The sequence below is a fragment of the Megalobrama amblycephala genome, linkage group LG6 (genome assembly GCF_018812025.1).
Source record: "Megalobrama amblycephala isolate DHTTF-2021 linkage group LG6, ASM1881202v1, whole genome shotgun sequence".
NCBI classification, from domain to species: Eukaryota; Metazoa; Chordata; class Actinopteri; order Cypriniformes; family Xenocyprididae; genus Megalobrama; species Megalobrama amblycephala.
In genome coordinates this window covers 7,562,120-7,589,899 of record NC_063049.1, presented here as the reverse complement: position 1 = coordinate 7,589,899, position 27,780 = coordinate 7,562,120, and the positions used below count along the sequence as shown (strand labels likewise).

The window sequence follows — 27,780 nt, the reverse complement described above, 5'->3', positions numbered from 1 at the left end:
GTGTAATGTTGCAGTTTGAGCATGACAGAGCTCTGCAAAGTTACAAAGTCCCTCCAGCGGGAGTTATTCTCTATATCAGTGTCACTGTTTCTGAACTCCCTGAAACGCCTCCATTGTAGTCTTGAGTTTTCTTCCGGGAACAAACACATCACAATATTCCTCATTTAAATAATTCCCGCCCAAGACATATGCAGAATGAAGGGGCGGGGCCTGGTTGAGTTATTTAGGCTGAATCCCAAATGGCACCCTAAACTCTCACGGTCTTCCTCTGAGTCCGCACTTTCCTCACGTAATGCCGCTTTGACTGCCGGGTAAAGTCCTCTGCATAGCTCGAAAACTTGCGGGCTCAGCTGAAGCGCGCATCAAGGGCGCATAGCGGACGCTCACAAGCACCCTTCTAAAACCTAAAATGATGAATGGGACATCCTACGTTCTCATGGACTTCATGGACATGCGCAAGTGGCAGCCATTGTAAGTCCACAAGACCAAAAGTGCATAGAAATGTGCCATTTGGGATTCAGCCTTAGTGGTGTGTTGAAACTTGCGGTTATTGTATTTCCCAGACATGCTCGAAGCTCTTGACCAATCACAACACACTGGTCCAGCTGACCAATCAGAGCACACTGTGCTTTTCAGAAAGCGGGGCTTCAAAGAAACCGGAACTAAACAGAGTGTTGCTGATAGACTGGAAAGAGAGGAGCTGCAACAATGGAGAATATGGGAAAAAAATAATGTTTTTATGTTTGAATATTCAAGCATGAAAACTTAGCAGCGCCTAAAAACAAAATCAAGACTTTAAAAATGTCATAATAGGTCCCCTTTAAGATCTTGCTGAGCTCCTTTTGAGGAAACATGTTGGTCTTTTATATTTTACAGGTACATATACGTCATCCCTTGAGTGAAAATTTCAGAAGAACCACAGAAAGGAAATCACTTTGAGGTCAAATAGACCACAAAACCCCTGCAAAGACATAAGAGGACAACTCAAACATTATGTTTTTTTAAATAACTATAGATAAAAAATTCTTCATGGTCTCTTACTGTCATTACCTTAGATTAATTGTTCATGCATAAGCCTAATATTAAAGGGTTAGTTCACCCAAAGATGAAAATTCTGTCATTTATTACTCACCCTCATGTCGTTCCACACCCGTAAGACCTTTGTTAATCTTCGGAACACAAATTAAGATATTTTAGTTGAAATCTGATGGCTCAGTGAGGTCTGCATAGGGAGCAATGACATTTCCTCTCTCAAGATCCATTAATGCACTAAAAACATATTTAAATCAGTTCATATGAGTACAGTGGTTCAATATTAATATTATAAAGCGATGAGAATATTTTTGGTGCACCAAAAAAACAAAATAACGACTTATTTAGTGATGGCCGATTTCAAAACACTGCTTCAGGAAGCTTCGGAGCACAAATGAATCAGCGTGTCGAATCAGCAGTTCGGTGCGCCAAAGTCACGTGATTTCAGCAGTTTGGCGGATTGACACGGGATCCGAATCATGATTTGACACAAAAGATTCATAACGCTCTGAAGCTTCTTGAAGCAGTGTTTTGAAATTGGCCATCACTAAATAAGTCGTTATTTTGTCGCACCAAAAATATTCTTGTCGCTTTATAATATTAATATTGAACCACTGTACTCACATGAACTGATTTAAATATGTTTTTAGTACATTAATGGATCTTGAGAGAGGAAATGTCATTGCTCCCTATGGAGGCCTCACGGAGCCATCGGATTTCAACAAAAATATCTTAATTTGTGTTCTGAAGATGAACGAAGGTCTCACGGGTGTGGAACAGCATGAGGGTGAGTAATAAATGACAGAATTTTCATTTTTAGTTGAACTAACCCTTTAACCTAGTATTTTTCATCGTATGCTATGCAACTCTCAGTTTTCTTCCCCTTTTTCCTTCATTATTTATTCCCTGTGTTTTTTATTAACACTTTCTGAAATTTAAGCTGTTTGGTCACCAGGGAACTGACTCCAGTCTCATAAAGACATACGAAAGACAACAAAGCATCTGTAATAACACAAAATAAAGATTTGCCCTTAAAATCTTTTCCCTAATTTTAGTTCCCTAACAGAAATAAAGTATATGCTTCTCATACTGGAACATAATCTCAATCTTGTTGCCCCCTGTAATGTATGCAGATCTGACTGAATCAGGCACATCAGTGACACACACACTGTCAGACAAGAGAACTGGAGGAAATATCAGACGGACATCTGTGAATAGAGCTGGGAAAGAGGGCTGGGACATGAGACAGGGGTTTCCAACTGCCACATCACCCGACACCGAAACTCACATGCTTTGTATTCAAAGACTGAACTGACCAAATGTTTCTTTCAGTTTGATAAATGTTTATTTCAGCAGCACAATTGAGATAATTGGATCATTCTGACAGCAGCAAGAATTCACACTGTGATTTGAAGTCCGACCTTTGAACTTGTGTAATATTCAAGGCCATAATCAATATATATTCAGATCAGCAGTCAATCAATCAGTATGACTTTTCAATGAGTTTTCAATGACAGATTCTGAAACTTCTGGTTTCCTCCAATGTTGAGCATGCTGTAGCACACATTTTCAACAAAACAATTATGAATAATGCACAATACATAATTAAAATTATTAAATGGGTAATAAATTGAATTAAATTGAAAAATTAAAATGAATAAAATACAATATTATTGTATTATTATTAATAATATATAACTGATAAAAATGAATGTACATATTTTTATTCGTTGGTTATCCACTTATCCTTACTCATCAACGAACTGCTGAATCGGTTCTTTCACACGCCATTCTCGACCTAACCTGGGCTGAATCAATCTTGTGATCAGGAAACGAAATAAATCACACTACAGCGAAGGTTTGGCTAATGAATATTAATTAGAATTCGTGACTGGACGCTCCACACAGGTTTCTAGGTCACGTCACCGTGAGCTAATTAATATACATTAGCCAAACCCTCGCCATAGTAGAATTAGCAGTCGGGAAGGGGGTTGGGATTATTAGCAGCCCTGGAATGTGCTCGTGTAGCGTCGGGAACGCGCAGCGGTGCGACAGGTCTGTGAAGTATGTAGTTCAATAGGGAAGAGAGACACTGGAGTTGCGTAGGGAGTTCGATTCATTTGGCGAATCGATTCGTTCGGTCTGTTCACTTCAGCGAGCCGGTTCTAATAAAACAATTCACCAGTCATACCGCGCTGACCATAAACTTGTCTAGTTGTTTAATAATAATTTTGTTAAATCTAAAATCCATAAAAAAAACACACTGTAGGAACATTACGATACTATGAAAAAGGGTATTGTTTATTTGTCTGTTTTAATTTGTTTGTGTCATTCTGTTCGACACCCTGTTTCTTATATTTAACTGTCCAGATAGATATTGTCCTAATTTCTCGAAATGTCGCTTGTTTACGATGTCACTAAAGCTTTCCTCCCAAGTCCCAAACAAAGCTTCTCCCTCACTGACTGATTAACGAACTCTTTCTAGACCGAATCATTACAACGAACTGACTCACATGAACGATTCGTTCGGGAATCGGATAGCACTACGTTGGAGAACCATGGCGGTGAAACAAATGACATGGTTGGGGATCTAAATTACACACAGCAGAAGAACCGGCGCCCGTAGACACCGAGATATCCGTGGAGGTAAGAGAAGTAGATGACTTGATTGTTTCAGAAACTGTAATTGTTTGTAACTCGATTTCCGAAACTTTATTTTGATCATTTGTGGAAACTAATGCTGAGCTATTGTTCCACGGCGAGTCCCAGTGGAGCAGCTTTAGTGGGTTTGGTGGTGAGGTTACATTCATAATTTGAAGAACATTATTTAATCTAACTTCAACTCTTTGAATAATATCTTCAATTCTGTGGCACTGTCAGATATTTTAGCACTGGATCAATGGAGTCCAGTGGATCTGCCTGAAAATCACTGTTGGAAAGTTTTGATCCGAGTTGAAGAAGTTTCTTTGATCAGGCGGATGATTTTATCTGCTAACAAAAGAGCGGCGAAATAACAAACGGTTAACGCGCTCGTGCTCGCGTTAAAAATGTAAACGCTCGTTTCAGTTGATTGTTTCTTTTCTTTTCAGATGAGCGCGGGATTTGATACCATGTATCAGAGTGACTCTGAAGGGCTCATGCCATTGTCCAATTGAGGATACAGAACCACGGACCTAAAAAAATACAGTTTTCAAGTAGGAAAGAGTTTTGAAAGTCATTGAAAATGATCAAAGCTGAGAGCAAGGGTGAACGCACCCTGCGCAGCGCGTCCCCGCATAGAAATGCATACAAGTCGGACTTCCACGCCATTAAGTGCTCTTTTGATGGGACCAAATCCGACAGCGAGGCCAAATCTTATGCTAATGGAGCCAGCGACCCCCGAGAGGACACCCGAGGGAGGCCGTTTGGCAACCGGATAAACAAAATCAAGAACATTTTCTTGCAAATGGATGGCCAGCAATCACAGGAGAGTCCGGAGATTAAACCTGCTCACAAAGCGGATGTATCATCATCATCTCCTGTGTCCCCAGTGTCCAAGTTCCCAGTCAGCACCAACAAAACCTCCCTCAGTAGTGCCAGCAACCAAGATCCGCAAAACACGGACAGAACTCCAAAGGGAGAGGAAGTCGAGATAGATAAAGTTGCCCTGGCGGAGAAATTTTCAGTGACCAGAAAGCTCTTTGAAAGAGGGCCCGTCGCAGAGAGGCCGGTACCCGGCAGAGTCTCTACTCGGCTGTCTCAGGGGAAGGTGCCTGAGGAGGGGCGCGGGGCCCGGAGGTCCTTCGGATCTTCTGAAAATAGCAACAGCAGTAGTGTCAGCAAAAGCCCGACGTCACCTGTGAGGAGTGCCCCAGAGGAAAGGAGGGACGCTGAGGACTCAAAACAGGTCAATAGGCTGTCACTGAATGCGGGGCCTATTTCCAAGCGGTTGGAGAACTTCATTGTGGATGGTGACAATGAAGAGTCAGTACAAGTTTCTGCTAAAAGCCCCACTGAGCACTCATCTCCACGAGGGCGTTCCCAGAAACCCACCTCCCCAGGTACTGATCAAGCACACAAACCCACATCTCCAAACTCTGACGCATCACCCAAATCATTCTCACCTAAAACAGAACCTGGCAGCCCTCCGTTCAAGTCCATCAGCCCGGTTTCATACAAACCAACCTCCCCGACCAGCAGGAGCACCGGCGAGCCTCTTTCGCCCTCTGCTCATAGCCCATTTAAACGTTCTCCGTCTTCAGGCGGCTCTGACTTGGTGAAAGATTCCTCGACAAATAAACCAACCCAACTTAGTAGTCCTCCTGCGAATGATCTCAAATCTTCTAGCAGTCTCTATAAACGGCCTTTGAGTCCTGAGGAACCAAAAAGTGAGAACCACGTAATTCACAGTCCGTCTCAGGACATCTCTCGTGAGCAGGCCACACAGAGTCTAGACCCTGCTGGTGCGGGAGTGGTGCGGGCTGAGCTGGTCGTGGTCCAGAACGAGTCTTCAGAAAGCGAGGAGAATGACGAAGAGTTTTTGGAGGATGTTATGTCAGAGGTGAAGCTGCAAAGGGAACTTAAATCTGAGTCACCAAAAGAAGATCTGAACCCTCTGAAGGTGTCATCACCTCAAAACCATACAGAGGACGAACAGCTGAAGAAGGTTGTGTGTTTATCATATCAAGATGAGGATGAGGATGAGGAGGAGGAGGAGGAGGAGGAGGAGAGCATAAAGAGGAGTAACTGTCATGAAGATGATGAGGAGAGTGAGCAGGAAGATACAGATGAATGTGGGAAAACTTCTCCAGTGTTTTATAGTTTTGAGAATGCTGCATTTGTGGATGATAAGGAAGCGATTCTGGACCAGCAGGATGAGGAGGATGAGGATGAAGATGAGGTCTATGAGGAGTATGATGAAGCTCCTGGTTTGTCAGAGGATGAGGAACGCTCTCCAAGACGGAAAATCAGATTCTCCACCGAGCCGATACGGGTAAGCAATATCTTTGTGACAGAACAGTGAATATCTATCTATCTATCTATCTATCTATCTATCTATCTATCTATCTATCTATCTATCTATCTATCTATCTATCTATCTATCTATCTATCTGTCTATCTGTCTATCTATCTATCTATCTATCTATCTATCTAGTGTCTTATTTCACATGACTTTGGTTTGAAAGCTGCTTTTGTTTTAAACTTGATTACTCGAAAAACTCAATTTATGTTTTATGAGCAGTCATACATCATTGTGGCTTTGGAAAGGAGAAGTTTTGGGGATGTTTCAAGCTCTCTGTGCAGGAAAGCTGCTCTCTGTGAGGTCAAAGTTCTGACAACAGTTGGGCAACAGAAGGGCTCGTTGCAGAACATTTGTTTGGGGGTTGAAAAGGGGGAATATTTTTAGAGAGATTGTTGACATTGTGGTCCAATGAGGGACAGAGGGCTGACCTGAAATGCAGATGGTAAATAGAACAGAAAAGTATGTTGGCATAGATCCACGTTTTATGAGCAAAGCTCGTTAGAACAGCCTTCCTTTGAAAAGGGCCTCAATGAGTGAATCTCCTGTTAAAGGGATAATTAACCCAAAAATGAAAATTCTGTCATCATTTACTCACCCTCAAGTTGTTTTTGCTGCAGAATATCAAGATATTTTGAAAAATGTGTAATGTGTTTTGTCCATACAATGGAAGTCAATAGTAACCAAAACTTTTTGGTTACCAAGATCATCTTCATCAAGGTCATCTTCAAAATATCTGTCCCGTTAAGTGAAAAAAAAACAAACAAAAAAAAAAAAACGTAATTTTGATGTTACATGAATGGCTTCATTATCTTCATGCAACATAATATTATAACCTGGACGTATTTTGTGAGATTTCCCATATTACTGCATGCTCTAGCACTGCTCAGATCTTATTTTGTCCCTGAATCCCAATGATCAGACCCGTCCTATGGCAGTGTTCCACGGGCATATGGTCCTGATCTACTTTGCCACGCTGCTCTTTTGTCTGATCAGGCCTTCAGATGCTTAATGTTTATTAATCTATTTGAAGTTAATAATTTCCATACAATGCATTCCTGAGCTCTGGAATGTCTTTCACACCTTCGCTGGTAATGATCAACAACACAGTTTTTTCCATTTCCATTGGGCTGTTAGAAATAAAAAATAAACCGAGCTCTGCCATGGTGTCAGCAAGTTGACAAAACAGCAGCAGTCGCCTGTTCCCGGGGCGTTCCAGCACCTGGGATGTTCTGCCTCTATCCTCTGTAAGCTACTGTAAACTTCTGCGCTCAAAACAGGTGTGCTATAGATGAGTGTCATTCATCTCTCTCTCGCTTTCTGTTTATGATCTGTTTGGAGATCTTTAACTGATGTATTTCACATGTTCAGTGAAACATTAACTCTTTCCCTGCCAGTGTTTTTTTTTTTTTTAAAGTTGCCAGCCACCGCCAGTGTTTTTGATCATTTTCATAAAAATTTCATGGACCAGAGAATTGTTTGTTGTTGTACGAATATCTGAACATGCAATATATCAAAAGAACAGACCCACTGCTTTTAAACAACAAAAAAAAAAAACTATTTTATTCTAGCTTCATGCATTCTTCTTTTATAAACACTTAAATATGGGAAAGTTACATTAAAAACATTTTGAGCAAAAAGCTGAGAAAATCACATTTTTTGTCAGTCTACATCTGGATCGGATTCAGAGCGATGATCAAAACAGAGTAAATCAAGTTCATCAACACCCCTAATGCTTGCACTGTCCCATAGCTCTTCCTGGGTTAACATTTCATTCAGTGACATTAGGCCATTTTGATTTATATGCTGTATAATGTTGGTGATCGCATTATTTTATATATGCATATCATTGCATATGATATCACTTGTTTCTGCATCTTCTTTGCATGTGTTTTGATCAGGAGGTTCAGTACACTTTCAGAAGATGTGTCATAGCACCCCCTAGTGTATAACAGTGAAAATGTGGAAACCCGGAAAATTCCTTGTTTGGCGGGGAAGCGTTTTCTTGCAAATAACGGAATATTCTGTGTTTGGTGGGGAAAGATGTAATCAGAACTTTACATTGAAAACAAAAGCTGGTGTCGCTAAATTCACCTCCACAATGCTAGGGTGTTGTTAGTGGTTGCCAGGGCATTGCTACATAGTTACGAAAAGTTTTATGAATGACTTTTGGCATGTCGCTATGCAGTTGCTACTGGGTGATTGCAAGAGCTTTGCTATGTAGTTGTTAATGTGTCCTGAGTGGGTTTCAACATATCGTTATGCATATCGTTATGGGTTTTCTGGATGGTTGCCAGGGCATTGATACATGGTTGCAAAAGTGTTCTGAGTGGTTTTTAGTAGGGATTATTGATATTGGATGATATTGGAAAAACTGACATATTTTGTTTTTCTACAATATCTATTGCAATATGATGAAAGAATCAATCATTCTAGAATGAATAGGGTGATTTTATAGGGGAGTGAATCTGCATAAAAAAGAAATTATAAGCATAGATAAATACAATAAACAAAGGAAATAAACATTGCTTTGTTTTTCAGGTAAGTCTAAAAGTCTACTCGGGTCCAGAAATTGAATAATCAAATGTAAAATAACACTGCATAGTTCGCACTGTTTAAATATAATTAAGTGTCCCCAACTAAGCAAGCCAAAGGTGACAGTGGCTTGAAACCCAAACTCCATTGGTGATAGAAATGGAGAAAATCTTTTAAATAAATTAATTATATGTGATGTTGTCGGTTATTTCTTTGTCTTTCTGAACTCTTTTTGTATGTTGTACAGTTCACAAATGCCTGTATTATTGTTTTTTTGTTTACCTGGTTCGCAACATGCTAAACATGCTAGACGGACATATTTAACCTTTGCACTTGTGTCTTTTGCAGAATCTTGCTCATGACATGGCGTTAAACTGTAGTTAAAAATGCTTCTCTAGACTTGTGTCTCATGTTTTTAGCAAAAATGTGTTCTGTGTGAATGGCCACTACTGTTTTCCCCCAGTGGTAGTTTGACAGGTCTTGCAAATAACCTGGCTCTGATACATCATCTCTCCTGTATTCAAAATATTCCCAAACCACAGATCTTGATTTATTTTGTCCAAGTTTTTTTGATCCTGCCCTGAATTCAACGTTCCTGTTTCTGTGTTTTTTTCCATGTCGTAAAGGTAAACCCACTAGAGGTTGCACAGACTAGTCGACTTTAATGCTCTGCCATGACGCTTTAAAGGTGCCGTAGAACGTCTTTTCAAAAGATGTAATATAAGTCTAAGGTGACCCCTGAATGTGTCTCTGAAGTTTCAGCTCAAAATACCCCATTGATTTTTTTTTTTTTTTTTTATTATTAATTTTTTTTAACTGCCTATTTTGGGGCATCATTAACTATGTGCCGATTCAGGCTGCGGCCCCTTTAAATCACGCGCTCCCTGCCCTCCCGAGCTCTCGACTATAAGTGCAGTTATACAGTGCATAAACAAAGTTCACACAGCTAATATAACCCTCAAATGGATCTTTATAAGATGTTCATCATGCATGCTGCATGCATGGATCAGATCATGTGAGTATAGATAAACAATTAGGAAATGTAATCTTAGTGTGCTACTTTATCTAGAGATGTTCTGATACCCCTTTTCCATTCCCGATACCGATTCCGATACCTGAGCTCAGGGTATCGGCCGATACCGAGTACCGATCCGATACCTGGGTGTGTGTATATATATATATATATATATATATATATATATATATATATATATATATATATATATATATATACTACTAGCCCTGTATGATTTGATAGAATTATTTATGGTGTGCTTCAGACTTATCCCTTAATAAAACAAGAAGAAAAACATACAGTGAACTAGAGTATTTTTATTATCTGACATACATTTGTCAGTTATATTATTTATTTATTTTAAGTGAAAAAGAACTTTAAATGCAGCCACAAATCTAACACTGTAAACTGAAAAAGGTATATTAGTTTTACAATATAACTATAAAAACAGTGCAACAAATAAATCTAGGAATATAATTAGGCTATATAAGAAAATAATCTCTTTAAAACTTGAAGTCCAGAGAACAATTTTGTTAAATAAAAATCTCACGTTTTCGACGACTGACAGCAGCTGGTCATCCAGAACAATAAACCCGACAATTTTGTCGGTTATCTTTATTTGTCTTTTGAAAACTTTTCTCTTTGTTTGAATGAAGCTGGCACGCCTCATCCTTCTCCATCTTAAGCGCGTCAAACGCCCGAATCGCTCAATTCGCCCCGCGTCATTCACGCGAATCGCGCCGCAGGGAGTCAATTCGCGTCTTTGCATTGACTTAACATAAATCACTCGCGCTTATCGCTTCATTCGCGTCTGGTGTGAACGCAGCATTAGCCTTTATGTAACCATCGTGTTGCGCGGGGTGACGCGTCTTCAAATGCTTTATTAAGTTATTTGTGTTAAAGTTGCCAATACTTGTGCCACTCGAAATTGCAGCATTGCATATGAGACATGTCGCCGTTTTACTGGTCTGAAATACTGCCAAACAGCAGACATACTGCTAGCGCGTTTTCACTTCTCCGCTGCTCTAAACAGTGGTTGCTTGTGGCAACACAGCACAACTTCCTGTGTTTGCATTCTGAGCCACGAAGAAGAATTGATTTCCGATTTGCTGCGTTAAGCAAAGATAGCGGGAACAACTAGGTATTGTTTAAGAAAATGGTATCGGATCGGTACGTGAGTTTAAATACTCGCCGATACCGATGCCAGAAATTTTTGTGGTAACGGTGGTATTTCCGATACTAGTATCGGAATCGGAACAACCCTAACTTTATCTGTATCTGATTTAGGACAAGTAGAAATCTGTGGGAAATATAATGACCCAAAGACAAAAGAACTGATAAAAAATAAGCTGTTGTGTACAGTAGGGATGTGCAACAGCGAACGAGTACTCGAGTACTCGACCGTGACAGCGACGATCGATCATGTAAACGATGATCTAAATGTGTTTTTTTTCTTCTCCTGATTGGTTATAGCAGCACTTTGGGCGGCGCCCAGAGCTCTGATTGTTTAGCTTGCCACAGCATGCGTCAAAAGACGTGAAAGAGAATGTCTGGCTTCACTTTGACAAGATAGATGAAAATACAGTTCAATGCAAGCTGTGCAGCACCAAGCTTTATCTTGTGCTGAAAATATCCTTTAAATTAGGAATTAAACTTTCGGTCAAGCTCATGTTTGCATTCGCAAACTTTTTGCAGATGAAAGTTGTAATAATAATAATAATGTAGATGAAAATAAAGCACAAATCTGCCATAAACATAGCATTATAATGGGAACTTTATAGAAATCTATAGTAAATTCTGTCCTTGCCCGTGTTTCAGCACGCTGTCATGAAAGCGCATCACGGCGGGAGCTCTTTCTTACTTTCACTATAGCGTGTAACTTAAAGTTCACTGGCATTTGCATCCTTTTATTTAAGTTGTAATGTTACGTCGATGTTATGTATCTGAGTTATGATTAATATCAAAGGATGTGTCATAGAACGGGCTTCAGTTTATTGGCATAAAGTCACTTGTAACTGCACAGCGACATGCTAAAACCTCTCAGAGCATCTTTGCATGTTTTTTGGGTGGTTTCTTGGTGGGGCCCTTCTGGCCCAAATGTTGTGAAATTTACAGGACCTTTACACAGTGCATGGCATTGTAAAGACCTTAAGTCTATCCTTCATATCCTCTCTTCATCTGTGTACAATTCAGTATGGCATCTACCTTGGCTAAGGTCTATATGTATGTATAACATTCTGGTGCTAGATTATTACTATGAGTAAGGGGTTTGTTCAAATCTCATGTGATGGATGAAACTTTTGTCTAAACCTTTCTAGGACCCACCTCACACTGACTCTCTTTTGCTCTCTGTTTCATCTCTTTCTCTGTGATTGTGAAATGAAGGTGTGTAACTGTGTAAACAGGTCTTGTCCTGGCTTGAGGGAGGCATTTTTCCACCATTGTGTTTCATATTGGTCTTAACATGTTGAGCTACAGAGTGTTTGCATTGTTGCTGTCGATGTGGGTTCATAACTAGGGATTCAAACGTTTCCGACATGACTGGTCAGACTCCTTTAAGTCTTTTTATGAACAGGTTTGGTGATGTTGTGAATGAAACATTATAAAGACCTGGCAGTCTGCATCTCTGGTATATTTGAGGCAGGAAACAGGAGCTCTGCTTCGTTCCTACATTGGAGTGAACGATTTTATCCTCTGGCTGTTGTTTACATTGCTGTTGCAACTGGCATGTGTAGTTTAGTGTAATGATTGCTTTTAAACAGAAAAGAAATCAAAGGTAAATGATTTATAGATTTGTTTTGGGAGTCCTATAGCTATGGACCACTTATGTGTCCACTGGCACATAAGAAATCCACCAAAAAATGTCAGGTCTGTCGCAATATTAGGGCTGCACGATATTGAAAAAAAACTAACATTGTGACATTTTGTTTGTCTGCGATATATCAAAACAGATTAATTAATCATTCTAGAATGATTGGGGTGATTTTGTAGGCGAGTGAATCTGCATAGAATATAATAAACAAATAACAAGCATTGATAAATACAATAGAAAAAATATACACATGAAATGAAGTGTTTTTCAGGTATAAAAGAATTCAAGTACACTGCATAGTCTTCACTGTATAAATCAACTCTAATTAATCTTTTTTAAAGCTACAAAAGTGATTTTCTCTGTCTTTTGTTGTTTAAAGGTGCCATCGAACATTTTTTCACAAGATGTAATATAAGTCTAAGGTGTCCCCTGAATGTGTCTGTGAAGTTTCAGCTCAAAATACCCCATAGATTTTTTTTAAATTAATTTTTTTAACTGCCTATTTTGGGGCATCATTAACTATGCACCGATTCAGGGCTGCTGGCCCTTTAAATCTCTCGCTCCCTGCCCATCAAGCTCGTGACTCTATAATACAGTGGATTTACAAAGTTCACACAGCTAATATAACCCTCAAATAGATCTTTACAAGATGTTCGTCATGCATACTGCATGCATGCTTCGGATTATGTGAGTATAGTGTTTATTTTGATGTTTACATTTGATTCTGAATGAGTTTGATGGTGCTCCGTGGCTAAAGCTAACATTACACACTGTTGGAGAGATTTATAAAGAATGAAGTTGTGTTTATGAATTATACAGACTGCAAGTGTTTAAAAATGAAAATAGCGACGGCTCTTGTCTCCGTGAATACAGTAAGAAACGATGGTAACTTTAACCAACAGTAGCCTACATTAGCAACATGCTAACAAAACATTTAGAAAGACAATTCACAAATATCACTAAAAATATCATGATATCATGGATCATGTCAGTTATTATTGCTCCATCTACCATTTTTCGCTGTTGTTATTGCTTGCTTACCTAGTCTGATGATTCTGCTGTGCACAGATCCAGACGTTCATGGCTGCCCTTGTCTAATGCCTTTCAAAATGTTGGGAACATGGGCTGGCATATGCAAATATTGGGGGCGTACACCCCGACTGTTACTTAACAGTCGGTATTATGTTGAGATTCGCCTGTTCTTCGGAGGTCTTTTAAACAAATGAGATTTATATAAGAAGGAGGAAACAATGGAGTTTGAAACTCACTGTATGTCATTTCCATGTACTGAACTCTTGTTATTTAATTATGCCAATATAAATTCAAATTTTAATTCTAGGGCACCTTTAATTAATATTAATGACTCAGACAGCAGAAAGTTTATTAGGCCTCTGTCACTTTAAGAGCTAATGCATCCATTATAATGATACACATGCATTTTCTTTTTTAAATGTTTACGTTCACTTAAGACATAAGTGATGATGATACTCACAGAGATGGGCATTTTGACATAATTTTGCATTTATGTGTCTGTTCATTTGCAAAAAGATGAGAAAGAGAACTGAATTCGGGGTTCGCGTGCTATGTGTGCACAGAAAACAGACTTGTCTTTTGTGTCTTTTTGCGCTCAAATGCTTTAAAATCACTTGAATGTTTAAACTGACTGGACCTAAAACACTTCGAAAAATTAACTTTCACTCTATGATGGTTAAATTTTGCAATTATTCTGAGAATCACATGCTTTTCAAATTCTGGTCCCTGTCCCGTATAGATCAACTATACTGGACATCACACATCCTGCTATGTGACTATCACGGATGCGCACATCATGATATCGTTGCTAAAACTGCTCCGCAGTATGTTTGTGAAGTTTTCTTCAGTGTAGTCTGATGGCTTTCAGCTTTCAATATGCAATGAATAAATCATATGCATGATTAAACTTGGAAAAATGCATACTGGATATGCACATTTTTTCAAATCCATTATCAATATGCACAAATTTTCAAATCCGTTATCAATATTGGAGACTTTTTTTATTTATTTATTTAAATAATACGTATTAAGAAAAGTTGTATAAAGCAAAATGAAAAATCATCCCCTTTTAACACATTTGTATGCTTTTACTGGGTCATTCTGTGTCAACTCAAACAGAGATCCCTGGCTAAAAATTTTGAACGTTTCTTTTCTGGTGACAGATATACATAAATGAAGAAGAAAGCCAAAATATTAAATGTCACGGATGAATATTTACTGAGTAATCCACTATTTTGTAGAGGACGGGGCGATGCAAATTACAATTTTCAACTTTTTTTTGTTTTGTTGTGAGATTTGGAGAGGCCACCACCACTATGAAATTTGCATTCTTGTAACTCAAGAGGAATTAAAGATATCGTAATATGCTTTCAGATTTAGGTTCTTAAACCTTTCTTTCGGTCTTCATTTTAAGGCCCTGTATGGTTTCCATTGTTTCCAGAGATATTTCAGTGTGGCTCCATGAGTAAATTGTTAAATTGTACACATTTTCAGCTGTCAAAAATCAAACGTGGGTCACTTTGCATTCACCTGATTTTTTTTTTTTTTTTCTTTTAAAGAGGAATATCTGAAGAACAAATTATGTTGAAACTGGAAATGTATCTTGTTTCCCTTTATCAAAACAATTTGCTAGAACCTTCCTGTCTGAATACCATAAATATTCTTTTTCCAAAGTTTACATGCCGGTAACTGTAGAACTATTAAAGATATCCTTTTAGATATTGTAGAACACACAGGAACAATCCTCATAGCTTCTTGCATGTTGTACAAACATATTTGATCTTCTGAAGTGTGTGAGTTTTTTCTTTTTGTGTCAGGCGAGCAAGTACGGTTGAGCTTCTGTTTAATGTATTTGATTTACTCTATACATATTGTATAAAAGCCTAAATTAAATGTGTTCATCATTTAAAGCTCAGATTTCATTAAAAATCTCTTAATTTCTGTTCCAAAGATGAACTACTAGTCTTCTGGCTTTGGAATGTCGTGAGGGCGAGTAAATGATGACAGAATGTTCATTTTTGGGTGAACTAACCCTTTAACAGACAAACACTGAGCAATCAGACATTACTGTGGCAGTTCACACGGTCCTGTGAACCTCTCTAGCCAACATCCACACACACTGCAGACGGTCTGGTCAATGGTCTGTGGTGTGGACCGTTATTTTTTGGGGATGATCTTTTACAGCCCCCGCACTGTCATTAAATGTGTTCTCAGCTGGGATGGATCATTTATGACTTCATTTAAAAATATACAAATTACATCAGAAGTCTGTTGTGTGTCAGATTCAGGAAGGTATTTTTGGAGTTTCACACCACTGTGATTTATCCGCTTATAATAAAGTTTATAATCTGGAGTGAAAACATAGGAAAATTGGGTAATTTATTCTTCTAACATTTGATAAGTTCACTTTTTAACAGCGCTGCAGTGTGGACTTTTTTTGTGGTATATTAATTAAAATGGGTCCTGTTGGCCTCACAGTGTGTCCTAACCAGAAGTAACTTTCCTGTAAACACTGTTGTGAAAATATCATACAGCGAGACACAACCCTATGATTGCTGCGATACGGAATAGCATAATCCAGTCATAAACATGGAAAATAACATGGAATGTCACGAAATTTGGATATGAGGACAATCCACGTGAACTTCATCTGCTCTGATTGCCACTTCACAAGCATTTCAACATTTCATTTGATAAAACTATTGTTTTATTATATACACACAGAAACTCAAATGTCTTCACCACAACATATCAAAATAAAAGTTTGGTTTAACTTGATGAAATTGTGACATTACTAATGTACAGTAGAATGTACTTTTCAAAGAAATAATAATACAATTATTAACTTTATTTTGTAAGGAATATCAATTTTTTCTTAAACCTCTGTTGTGCAGCTCTTTGTTGCCAAAAAATAAAAAGAATTGTTACATTTTTATTTGATTACATTTTAAAAGGTTAATTAAAGGGTTAGTTCACCCAAAAAAGAAAATTCTGTCATTTAATTATTCACCCTCATGTCCCGTAAGACCTTCGTTCATCTTCAGAACACAAATTAAGATGTTTTTGATGAAATCTGATGGCTCCGTTAGGCTTGCATTGACATTGATAATTAACACTTTCAGTGCCCAGAAATCTACTAAAAACATATTTAAAACAGTTCATGTGACTACAGTGGTTCAATATTAATATTATGAAGTGAAGAGAATACTTTTTGTGCACCAAAAAAACAAAATAGCGACTTTATTCAACAATGTCTAGTGATGGGCGATTTTTAAAATGCTTCGAAGCTTTATGAATCTTTTGTTTCGAATCAGTGGATCGAAGCGTGTATCAAACTGCCAAAGTCACATGATTTCAGTAAATTAGGCTTCGTTACGTCATAAGTGTTTCGAAATTTCAATGGTTCACCACTAAGGGGCGTGACTTTGGCAGTTGGATACACGCTCCGAAGCACTGATTCGAAACAAAAGATTTGTAAAGCTTCGAAGCTTCATGAAGCAGTGTTTTGAAATCGCCCATCACTAGATATTGTTGAATAAAGTCGCTATTTTATTTTTTTGCGCACAAAAATTATTCTCGTCGCTTTATAACATTAAGGTTGAACCACTGTAGTCACATGAACTGTTTTAAATACGTCTTTAGTATCTTTCTGGGCATTGAATGTGTTAACTATCAATGTCAATGCAGGCCTCACGGAGCCATCAGATTTCATCAAAAACATCTTAATTTGTGTTCTGAAGATGAACGAAGGTCTTACGGGAACGACATGAGGATGAGTAATTAATGACAGAATTTTCATTTTTGGGTGAACTAACACTTTAAATTATTGTTTTATGCCACAATTTTTGATAATAAATTTGTAGTACATCATAAATCCAGGAAAAAAAAAAAATCAGAATCCACTAAAATTAAAATGCAAAACACAGAATTTGGGAAAAATAAAACAGAAATTAAAAAAAAAAAATAGAACTCATTCATAGGGTCCTAAAAATGATTTTTTTTAAAGTAAATTTTAAAGTAAAAAGTTTCATGATTTCAATTAATTAGATATGCTTTTTGATTACTAAAACTAAACGATTAAAATGGAATCCAGAAAAATGAAAACACGGATTCCGAAAAATTAAAACTGAAGAGAGAATTTGGGAAAAAAATAAAACATTTCATAGGGCCCTACAATCTCAGCCAGTCAGAACACATTTTCCATTTAATATACAAGATTTTGCACCAATGACGTTTTCCTGGAGGCACATTGCTTCAGAAGCGACAAAACTGTTGTCACAGTAGCAGCTGGTTGGGACAGAACTCATTAATATAGAAGAGAGAGAGCTCAAATTATTGTCACATATGGTTGGGACACATTGGCAGCCTCATACTGTTTACGAACAGTCTGATGCATATTGCATGAAAAAGTCCTCTGACAAGCACAGGGTCCAGTCTGATTGGCTTCATACAGTTTCCAGGAGTCCGGGTGCACTGGCAACAGTCTGGCAACTTGAGTTTTGTTTCAATCCAGCCTCAGCCAAGGAAGTCCCGTGTTCCAGAGGGGAGGAGGCAGGTCTGAACCGGGTCTCGCAGTAACCTGAGACTGTCCTGTAGAGGAAGAGAGACGGTGTGAGAAAGAGAGACTCTTTGTTCAGTAGACTGTAGACAGAGTAGAATAACTCCCTTGATCCCCCTGTCTTCTGTCAGATGTGTCTGTAGCTCCTGAAGTCATTGTGATCTGTAAAGGGACACATTAAACAAAATCAACTTGCAGTGTTAGTCAAGGCTTCCGCAACAACAGTTGTAATTTACTGTTAATTGCTGCTGTTTTTGCTACTGCACCTTTAAGATTTCTGTATGTAAATACTTCTGTTGTGATAGGCTATTCAGTAAGTAAACTCAAAGGTAGTTAACACTATCATTCATTAGGAAGAGCTTTGTTTCTAAATGTTGACGGTAATATTTTTAAAATCTGTTTATCTGTTGTGTGGGATTTGCCTCTCCGCTAGTCCTGCTCCCTTAGTTACTGTTGCTAACGCTGTTAAACTTGTTATGCCTCTAGCAAATATATACAAAGAACTGATAGGATTAAGTGATTTATCCCAGGAATTACTAAAGATTAACTGTGTATTTATATCCATTATTTTAATGTGGTCTACCGGTTTGTCATGGAAGGCTTCATCTAGAACCTGAAACTGGGGGGGGAATATGTGTGATGGGAATGAATGCTGCACAACCAAAGAAAATGATCATCACAGCTTACTAAAAAGAGACAAGCAAAAAATACGGCAAGCCAAAATAATTTTTTTTTAATAATTTATTTTTATATACATTTCATTGTTTTTAATTGGAACATAATATAAATTTCATATTCTTGTAAGTTAAACCTACATTTACTATAGACCTTAAAGTGCCCTATTACGCTATTTTAAATGTTCATCATTTTATTTTGCAGTCTCCTGCAACAGGTTAACATGCATTCAAGGTCAAAACAAACTTTAATTTTCTCATAATATTCATTGCAGCATCAGCTCTTCTTTGATGAATAGAAAGTATAAAAGAACAGCATTTATCTGAATTAGAAAGCTTTTGTAACATTATCACTATTATTCAAGTTTGAGGTCAATAAGAGTTTTTATTTTTTTATTTATTTTTAAGGAATTAAATTAATACTTTTATTCAGCAAGGATGCATTAAATCAATCAAAAGTGACAGTATAGACATTTATAATGTTGCAAAAGCTTTATATTTCAGATAAATGCTGTTCTTTTGAACTTTCTATTCATCAAATTATCCTGAAAAATAATTTTACACAACTGTTTTCAACATTGATAACAATAACAAATGGTTCTTGAGCAGCGAATCGGCTTATTAGAATGATTTCTGAAGGATGACAGAGTGACACTGAAGACTGGAGTAATGATGCTGAAAATTCAGCTTTGATCACAGGAATAAATTACATTTACAGCATATTCAAATAGAAAACAGCTATTTTAAATTGTAAAAAATATTTCACACTATTACTGTTTTTGCTGTATTTTGGATCAAATAAATTAAGCCTTGGTGAGCAGAAGAAACAAAAAAAAATCTTACTGTTTAAAAACTTTGACTGGTAGTGTGTATATATAATGCCAAATGTGTTCTGAAAATCGCAAGCTCCTCCAGTCTGATTTTAATCAAATATCCTGTCTATTTTTTCAGTAGTTTTGAATCAATTTCACCATGTACTGTGGTATGTAATGTCATAGGTATAGATATAGAAGGAGTCCAAAGAGTTTGAGTGTCTGCTCACTTGAACCACATTTAAAAGTAGTCAAATGTATGTGAACACATTGTATTTGTAGTGTAAATGCATCTTAATGCTTCCTGGACAACAGTCAAAGACTGCCTTACTCATCTGTCAATCATCCACTGTACTAAAACCAGCACTTTAAACAGTACATGTGACTTTAAAATAACTGTCTGACTATTTACAACAACAAAAAACAGCCCAGATATAGGGCTGGGCAATATATCGCATGCGATTGTCACGCGCATTTCGTCAGTAAAGCCGGTTCCCTGATTACCGTGAAATCGGCATCACCTGCTTTCAAATGGAGCGGCATTTAATAGACAGAACCGTAGATCACTGACAAGCTACGCAATATCGCATTCATATCACAGATGAATCGCCTTCGATAATGAACGTGATATTGCGTAGCTTATCAGTGAACTACGGTTCTGTCTATTAAATGCCGCTCCATTTGAAAGCAGGTGATGCCGATTTAGTGGTAATCAGGGAACCGGCTTTACTGACGAAATGCGTGTGACAATCGCAGGCGATATATTGCCCAGCCCTACCCAGATATTAACAAGACTTCATCAAACTTACTTTAGTATCAGTAAAGCTTTAAAGTCGGCATGAAACGAAAGTTGCGATAGTCTTTTATACCATATTGTGACGTATATCAGAACGTAATGGCTTCTTGAATCAAGAACAAATGTAGGGCGGGGCTTGATTTTGTCCATGGTGTATTGATTGGATGGTTGGATGTTGTGGTTTGCTATTGGTGGATCTCATGTGAGTGACAGGTTGCCCCGCCCCCCTCATCATCAAAGAAGAGAAGAGATGTCGCTGCAAGAGGGAGGGGAAGATATTTTGATTAAAGATTATGTGGGCACACGAATTTAAAAAAAAAAAGTGAACTGATAAATAATTTGTAATAAATCCTGCAATAATCCTTAAATAAGAATAGTCAATTTTGTTTTCATGGTCACTTTAATAAAAACGATGAGCATTGCATATGTTTGAATATATCTGAAGCAACAATGTAACCACTTTTTGGTGCTTTATCAAGAGGCAGTGCCACACTGACAGACATCTTTCCCTGGAAATCCCTTCACAAGTGTGATGCATGTTACTAGCAGGTGTCAACAGCCATCTATCTCTGCTGACCACTTGTGATCAGATCATAGTAAAGAGCAGACACACATAGTTAGTTGGAAGGTGATGAAACCTCACTGCGGTAATGACACGGTTAGCGCTTGGCTTTACTGAGTCTTAGACTGTGTGTTTGGAGTATGTACTCTGGGTGTAACTCAGCTGCTGGCATCTCAAATCACACCACAAATAGTATTGCGCTTTCCATATGTGATGATAGTTTAAACATTTGTGGGTGGTGCGTATTTTTAAAAGTGGCGAGATTAGTGTATTTGGACAGTAACAGTTGTCTGCCTGTCCATCTCATGTTCTCTCTGAAAGACAGGGTTATTTTTGATGTTGTGTGTGTGAAACAGTTGAAATCACATCGGCAGCTCAAATGTGAGTTTAATCTCTGAACCTTTCTGTCCTTGATTCCCTCGCTGTTTAATTTTCTAAACTAGAATTCTTTGTCATGGCAAAAATAAAGAGAAAAAAAATACAAAGTAGCAATAGTGCAAATTGAGCTATATTTACTAGTGGTTAAACGGGTCATAGTTGCAATGTTTAACCATTATAGAGTTGAAGTTTATCATTTGCACGTGGTGTTGTCTTGCCAATTTACACATTCAAATGATTTTAAACCATTCCAGCGCAAGAAGAGGCAAAAGAGAACAAGGCGCGTTTTAGATGGCACGCGAACACCGAATTACTCAATTGATTCCACTTTCGAATCTCTTTGCTCTTGAACGGATACACAAAATTATGTCAGAATACCCGTCTCTGCAAGTATTCTCATAAACACAGTTGGTTATGTCTTAAGGTAAACATAAACGGTTGAGAAAGAAATTGAATGTGTATCATTATATTGGATCTGTGCATTGGCTCTTAAAGTGACAGCAGCCTATAAATATCTGCTGCTGACTAAATCATTAATGTTAATCAAACAACAAAACACAGCTATAACAAAGATGAATCTATATTTAATTTATACACTGAACACTATAGTGTTATTTTACATTTAGGCCCAAGTATTACATGTCTGTACCTGAATCCTGCTTAACTTTATTTGTAACTTTGTTCTATTGTATTTATCTATGCTTGTAATGAGTGTATTTGTTCTTATTTTTCTACTGACTGTTCACTTGCCTTTAATAATGTTTGAACTTTATTAGTTAGGCTAGTAGTTTTTGCTGTGGTATCGAAGTTTAATCCTAATAAAGTGTGCTTAATTTAATAAACAGACGACAAAGTTACATTTGCCCCCCCCCCCCCCCATTTTTTTTCTTGCTTATCCGAAAAATGATCAGATCCGTGACTCAAAAAACTTAATATGATCCGGACCATGAGTAAAATAACATGGCAATAACTGTCAAAAATAAAAATAGGTGATAATATAGTTTTGAAGAAAATGTGAGATTATCCATTATGATTATTGATTATTCATTTTGTTGTGAAAAGGCCTTACATTTCTATGGTATAATTCAGGTCTCTAGATATGGCTTAAATCCTATTAAATAAAGTCTATGGAATTTTTTGAAGTATTTTAATGTCCTACAGATGGAAATTGTAAGTGTGTGTGACCTTGAAAAATAAATAATGGAGTAAAATAGTGCTTATAACAAATTTAACAAAACAATAATAAAGGAAGTAATGTTAATTAAACAAAGTAACTAAAGATGACAAAATATTAAGGTGCCAATGAAAGTGAACATAAGTAAGTATCGTCTCTATTTGTCCCTTTCTCTTTATCTTATCGATTCAGGATATTTCCTTCATCCTCACACATGTCTGTTGTTATATTTAGCAACGCAAGGTGTGTTCTTCCTGTTTACTGTGTTTGAATGTGTATTTGTGTGCTGTTGTGTACTGGTTGGGCGTTGCAGCAGTAGTGTGTGTGTGTGTGTGTGTGTGTGTGTGTGTGTGTGTGTGTGTGTGTGTGTGTGTGTGTGTCACGTGATTATGAAGTGCACCTGCCGTGCGCCCCACCTCTTACCGTTCACTCCAGGAAGTTCAACAGCCTCTCCTCAAAGCTACACAAAAGTCTGAACAAACACAGGGGTGTGGTGTAAACACGGGAATACTCATGTTTCTGTGACACACATCAGCCTTCACCTGAGGAATGTGAATGTGTGTCTCTCTCTGAAATACTTTGAGTATTTCTAAAATATGTTCACTTATTCTAATCAAGGGCTATGTTTAAAATAGTGCTCTACTACTATTTTAGCTGTATTTATACTAAGTAATGCAAGTATTTAGTATGCATTACGTTCTCAGATGATCTGCAATATTGGCCAAATATGCAGTATACAACCAGAACACGCTGTGTGGAGCACTGTATCCCACAATGCAGTGTGTTTGACATGACAGTGTGATGAATGAGCTGGAAGTGATATCAGCTCCTTCTTGACTCAACTTTTGGCAGATGATATCAAATGATAAGACATTTTAACTTGGGCTGTCAATTTTAAAGGCATATTTCACCCAGGAATCTCAACATTGTCTCATGTTGCTTCAAACCTGTATGACTTGCTTTCTTCTACGGGACACACTTTTCAATTCACACACCGATATAAATTTAATACTTATATTAATATAATAATATTTTTTTAGTCACTTTGTTTGAGATGTCACACACAATGACATTTTTATGGTAGACTTCAATGTCCAAATGGGGCCACTATAAGAAGACATACTGACCAGGGTTTGGATCACGATTTAACCCAAAGCAAATTAAATAGAACAATTTTTTAAAAACTCTAAATCAGTTAATCATTAATTGGTTATAAAGTGCAGCATGGGTACAGTTCAGTGGGGCTTTTCTGTGTTACATTCATGACTCGTGCTGACAATCAGTCAAATATTAAACAGCATGAAATTGAGCAGTTTGAATTGGTCAGAAAGATTAATACTTAATACTGTTGTCACAAATCTCTAATTGGGCTCTGTTATGACGGGTGGACTGAATCAGAACGGTATGTTGTGTGTGAGGTGGTGTTGTACAGGTGTGCTGCTGGTGTTTAATGATGATAATTCAATAGTGTATTCTTTTGTGTCCCATTAATTATTTGTTTAACCAAAAAATGAATCTGCCATTAAAAGTGTCTAGTTTTAAAGTCACAATGAAATTGAAACATGAAAGTGAACATTTTGTCCTCAAAGTTGATGTGTTCGAAGCAGGAAAAATGGGCAGTCGTAAGGATTTGAGTGAGTTTGACAAGGGCCAAATTGTGATGGCTAGACGACTGGGTCAGAGCATCTCCAAAATAGAGGATGACACGGGAGTGGATTTTCACTCCTGTCCCGTCCCACTCCCATAGAAAGAAATCTTGTCCCGTCCCACTCCCAGACCAAAGTTTAAAAAATAATCCCATCCCATCCTGCTCCTAGTAAATTGACTCCCACTCCCATCCCGCTCCTGTTTAAACTGACTCCCGCTCCTGTACTGCTCCCATATATTTTTTTCTTCAATTAGTGTTTAGTTAATACATAGAATTTGATTTAATCTGCTCTCCATCCTGTTTTAGACCAGCTGCTGAACCCCTGTTTCTAGATTTTCTCCAGAAAATGGAAGACAGCAAATAAAAGAAAAACAGTACATAGTTCGTATGTACTAGTTCGTGTTCGTACGCATAGGCGCCGATTTATGTTTCTGCCGGTGGGTGCCCAGTGCTCCACATCAACCCCCCCCCCCATTAAAGATAAATTCACGCTCAATTTTCGCGTTCCCTAATAGTCCAGTGGTAGAGTTTTTGTTAATAGAATCAGAGGTCCAGCCATGCTCTAATTATCAGAGGTTCGAATCTGCCCTCATATCGTTTTTCCCCCCTCATAAAGTTCAAAGAAGTTAACTAATATTTGTATATCAAGAGCAGGGACATGTCTGTGTGCATTTTGCTAGTGATTTTCCTGGAAAAAAGTCAAGCGATAGATTGACGCGTATGTCAGAAGACTAACTTAAACGAGCCACAACGCATAATTTCAAAAACAACACGTTTTAGCGCTAGTTCGCTTCATATTTAACTCAAATCAACGTCAACTTGATGTTTTATTTGCATTATATCCGTGACAATTTCAACCCAAAAGCACGAGTTGTTTCCGTGGGTGCTCCAGCCCCCCGAGCACCCACGGGATCGGCGCCTATGTTCGTACGTATTAAAAGGAAACTACAAAATGGTGCATTTAATTTTTTCTTTAATTGTCGTCTTTGCTATTGGTTGATTCCCGCTCCCGTCTGCTCCCGTTAACCATTTATCCTGTACCGTCCAAATCCCGTGATTAATAGCAAAGATGACTCCCAACCTGCAGGAATCCCACGGGAATCCCGTGACCCGTGGGATTCCCGAAAAAATGTCAGCCTCTACTCCAAAACTGCAGCTCTTGTGGGGTGTTCCCTGGTCTGCAGTGGTCAGTATCTATCAAAAGTGGTCCAAGGAAGGAACAGCGGTGAACCAGCGACAGGGTCATGGGCGGCCAAGGCTCATTGATGCACGTGGGGAGCGAAGGCTGGTCCGTGTGGACTAATCCAACAGATGAGCTACTGTAGCTCAAATTGCTCAAGAAGTTAATGCTGGTTCTGATAGAAAGGTGTCAGAATACACAGTGCATCAGTTTGTTGCATATGGGGCTGCATAGCCGCAGACCAGTCAGGGTGACCATGCTGACCCCTGTCCACAGTGTCCCAGCCAACAGTGGACACGTGAGCATCAGAACTGGACCACGGAGCAATGGAAGAAGGTGGCCTGGTCTGATGAATAAGTTTTCTTTTACATCATGTGGTTGTCCGGGTGTATGTGTGTCACTTACCTGGGGAACACATGGCACCAGGATGCACTATGGGAAGAAGTCAAGCCGGCGGAGGCAGTGTGATGCTTTGGGCAATGTTCTGCTGGGAAACCTTGGGTCCTGCCATCCATGTGGATGTTACTTTGACACGTAACACCTACCATTGTTGCAGACCATGTACACCCTTTCATGGAAATTGTATTCCCTGGTGGCTGTGGCCTCTTTCAGCAGGATAAAAGCAAAAATGCAACAAAGCAAAAATGGTTCAGGGATGGTTGTGAGGAACACAGCAAGTTTCCCCAGATCTCAATCCATTCCAGCATCTGTGGGATGTGTTGAACAAACAAGTCAGATCCATGGAGGCTCCACCTTGCAACTTACAGGACTTAAAGGATCTGCTGCTAACATGGTGCAGATACCACAGCACACCTTCAGGGTTCTAGTGGAGTCCATGCCTCAATGGGTCAGGGCTGTTTTGGCAGCAAAAGGAGGACCAACACAATATTAGGAAAGTGGTCATAATGTTATGTCTGATCGGTGACACCAAGATGTTAGCAGCAGATCCTTTAAAGGTGGTACAGGGGATGTTTTCGTCGACTGAGTTTTTTAAATGAGCGCATGCGGAAGAACAATCCCCTTCCTTCACAGCTCATTTCAAGTGAACACCTCCCAAAACTCGTGCACGAGTGTTTGTTTACCACCGGCATTCACTGTGTTTTTAAGCCGGGCACACATTTTACGACTAGCTAAAACATTCTGACTGTGCTCAACATACAGCGATAGTTTCCTGCTTCTGAAGCAGATTTATAGACTTTCACATGGAATTTGAACACCGACTGTAATCGCAGACTAAACGCAACTGACTCTGACTGGACGCGTTTGAGCGCGATCAGTCATAAGTATCAATTTACATTCATAATCGGCCTTACAATCGTTAAGCCGCGCACACACTTAGTGGATTCATTATGTTGGACTCACCGCAGGTGACTCATAATCTGCAGTTGTTATTCCTGTCTCCCGACAAAAACATTGCATGCGGCGCCTGTAGAGTGTGGAAAGTTACTAGAGCGCGCAGCCGTGCGTCTCTCACAAGGAACGTCATGGCAGTGATTGACAAGCCAGAGGGCCAACCGCGATCATCGCGTAAACGATTGGCTGATGTTTTTAAGGCCCTACCTCGTGCACAGATGATGTATATTAATAATATTCCTTTCAGTGCACCTAATAAATAGTCTTTTATCACTTAGTAAAGACAGTTTCAAGTAATATTGCAAAAATGTATAAAACAAAACATCATCTTTACCACCTTTAAGTCTGTAAGTTGCAAGGTGGGGCATCCATGGATTGGTCTTGTTTGTTGCTGTGTGCTCAGGCACTGCCATTTTCAGAGTCGGTGTTCTCAGCACCGTCAAAATAAAAGTTCCACTTACAACACACCGGTCAAACAGAAAAATGTATCGCTAATGCGATATTTAAAAAATGCCAAATATCGGCCAATATATCGGTCAACCACTAATTTATAATACATAATAAATCATGTTCTCTCTTAATTTTTAATCAAAAACACAATTATCACCACAATCAGCAAACTCCAACAATTCCCGATAGAAAAAAGTCACACCCTTTTTTTTTTTTTTTTTAATTGTTCGAGAAGTGGTTTACTCAGATATACGTCGCAATAGTAGAGGTCTGCATCACTTGCTCCACCAATCCCTGCTGAGATCTGCCTCTATTTCCTGGAGCAGGATTTTGGTTAGCTTCACTTCACACAACTTTGTGTGTGTGTGTGTGTGTGTGTGTGTGTGTGTGTGTGTGTGTGTGTGTGTGTGTGTGTGTGTGTGTGTGTGTGTGTGTGCACTTTTCTGTTGTAGCTTAAAGGAGTTGAACAGTAATTATTGACTTTGAGAGGAGAGATGGAGACATAGAGGAGATTGGTGTGGGATTTCAGACTTTTTTTTTTCTGGACTGGAGTTGAAATGTAAATGTGAAGCAGATGTACTGTATGAGTATTAATTTACCCACATTACAAATATCAGGACACCACATAAAACATGCAGAGTGGTCAGACATTAAGCATTGACATCCAGCATTCTGTCTCCATTTGCTCATCCTCATGTGCCCCAAACTCAGCATTTCTCTGTTCTTCAGAAGAATGTTCACACTGCTCTTTTCCATACACTTAAAGTGTT

General features: G+C 38.5%; 1 protein-coding gene across 1 annotated transcript in view; it reads left to right on the top strand.

Moving 5' to 3' along the window:
- The first annotated feature begins 3,540 nt into the window (after nt 1–3,540).
- ppp1r9ala (protein phosphatase 1 regulatory subunit 9A-like A) overlaps nt 3,541–27,780 on the top strand; it is a 51,553-nt gene continuing 27,313 nt past the window's right edge. The window contains exons 1-2 of the mRNA XM_048192790.1: nt 3,541–3,678; nt 4,122–6,004. Of these exons, the coding sequence (XP_048048747.1) occupies nt 4,256–6,004 (1,749 nt within the window). The 5' untranslated portion in view covers nt 3,541–3,678; nt 4,122–4,255. The remainder of the gene's footprint in view (nt 3,679–4,121; nt 6,005–27,780) is intronic.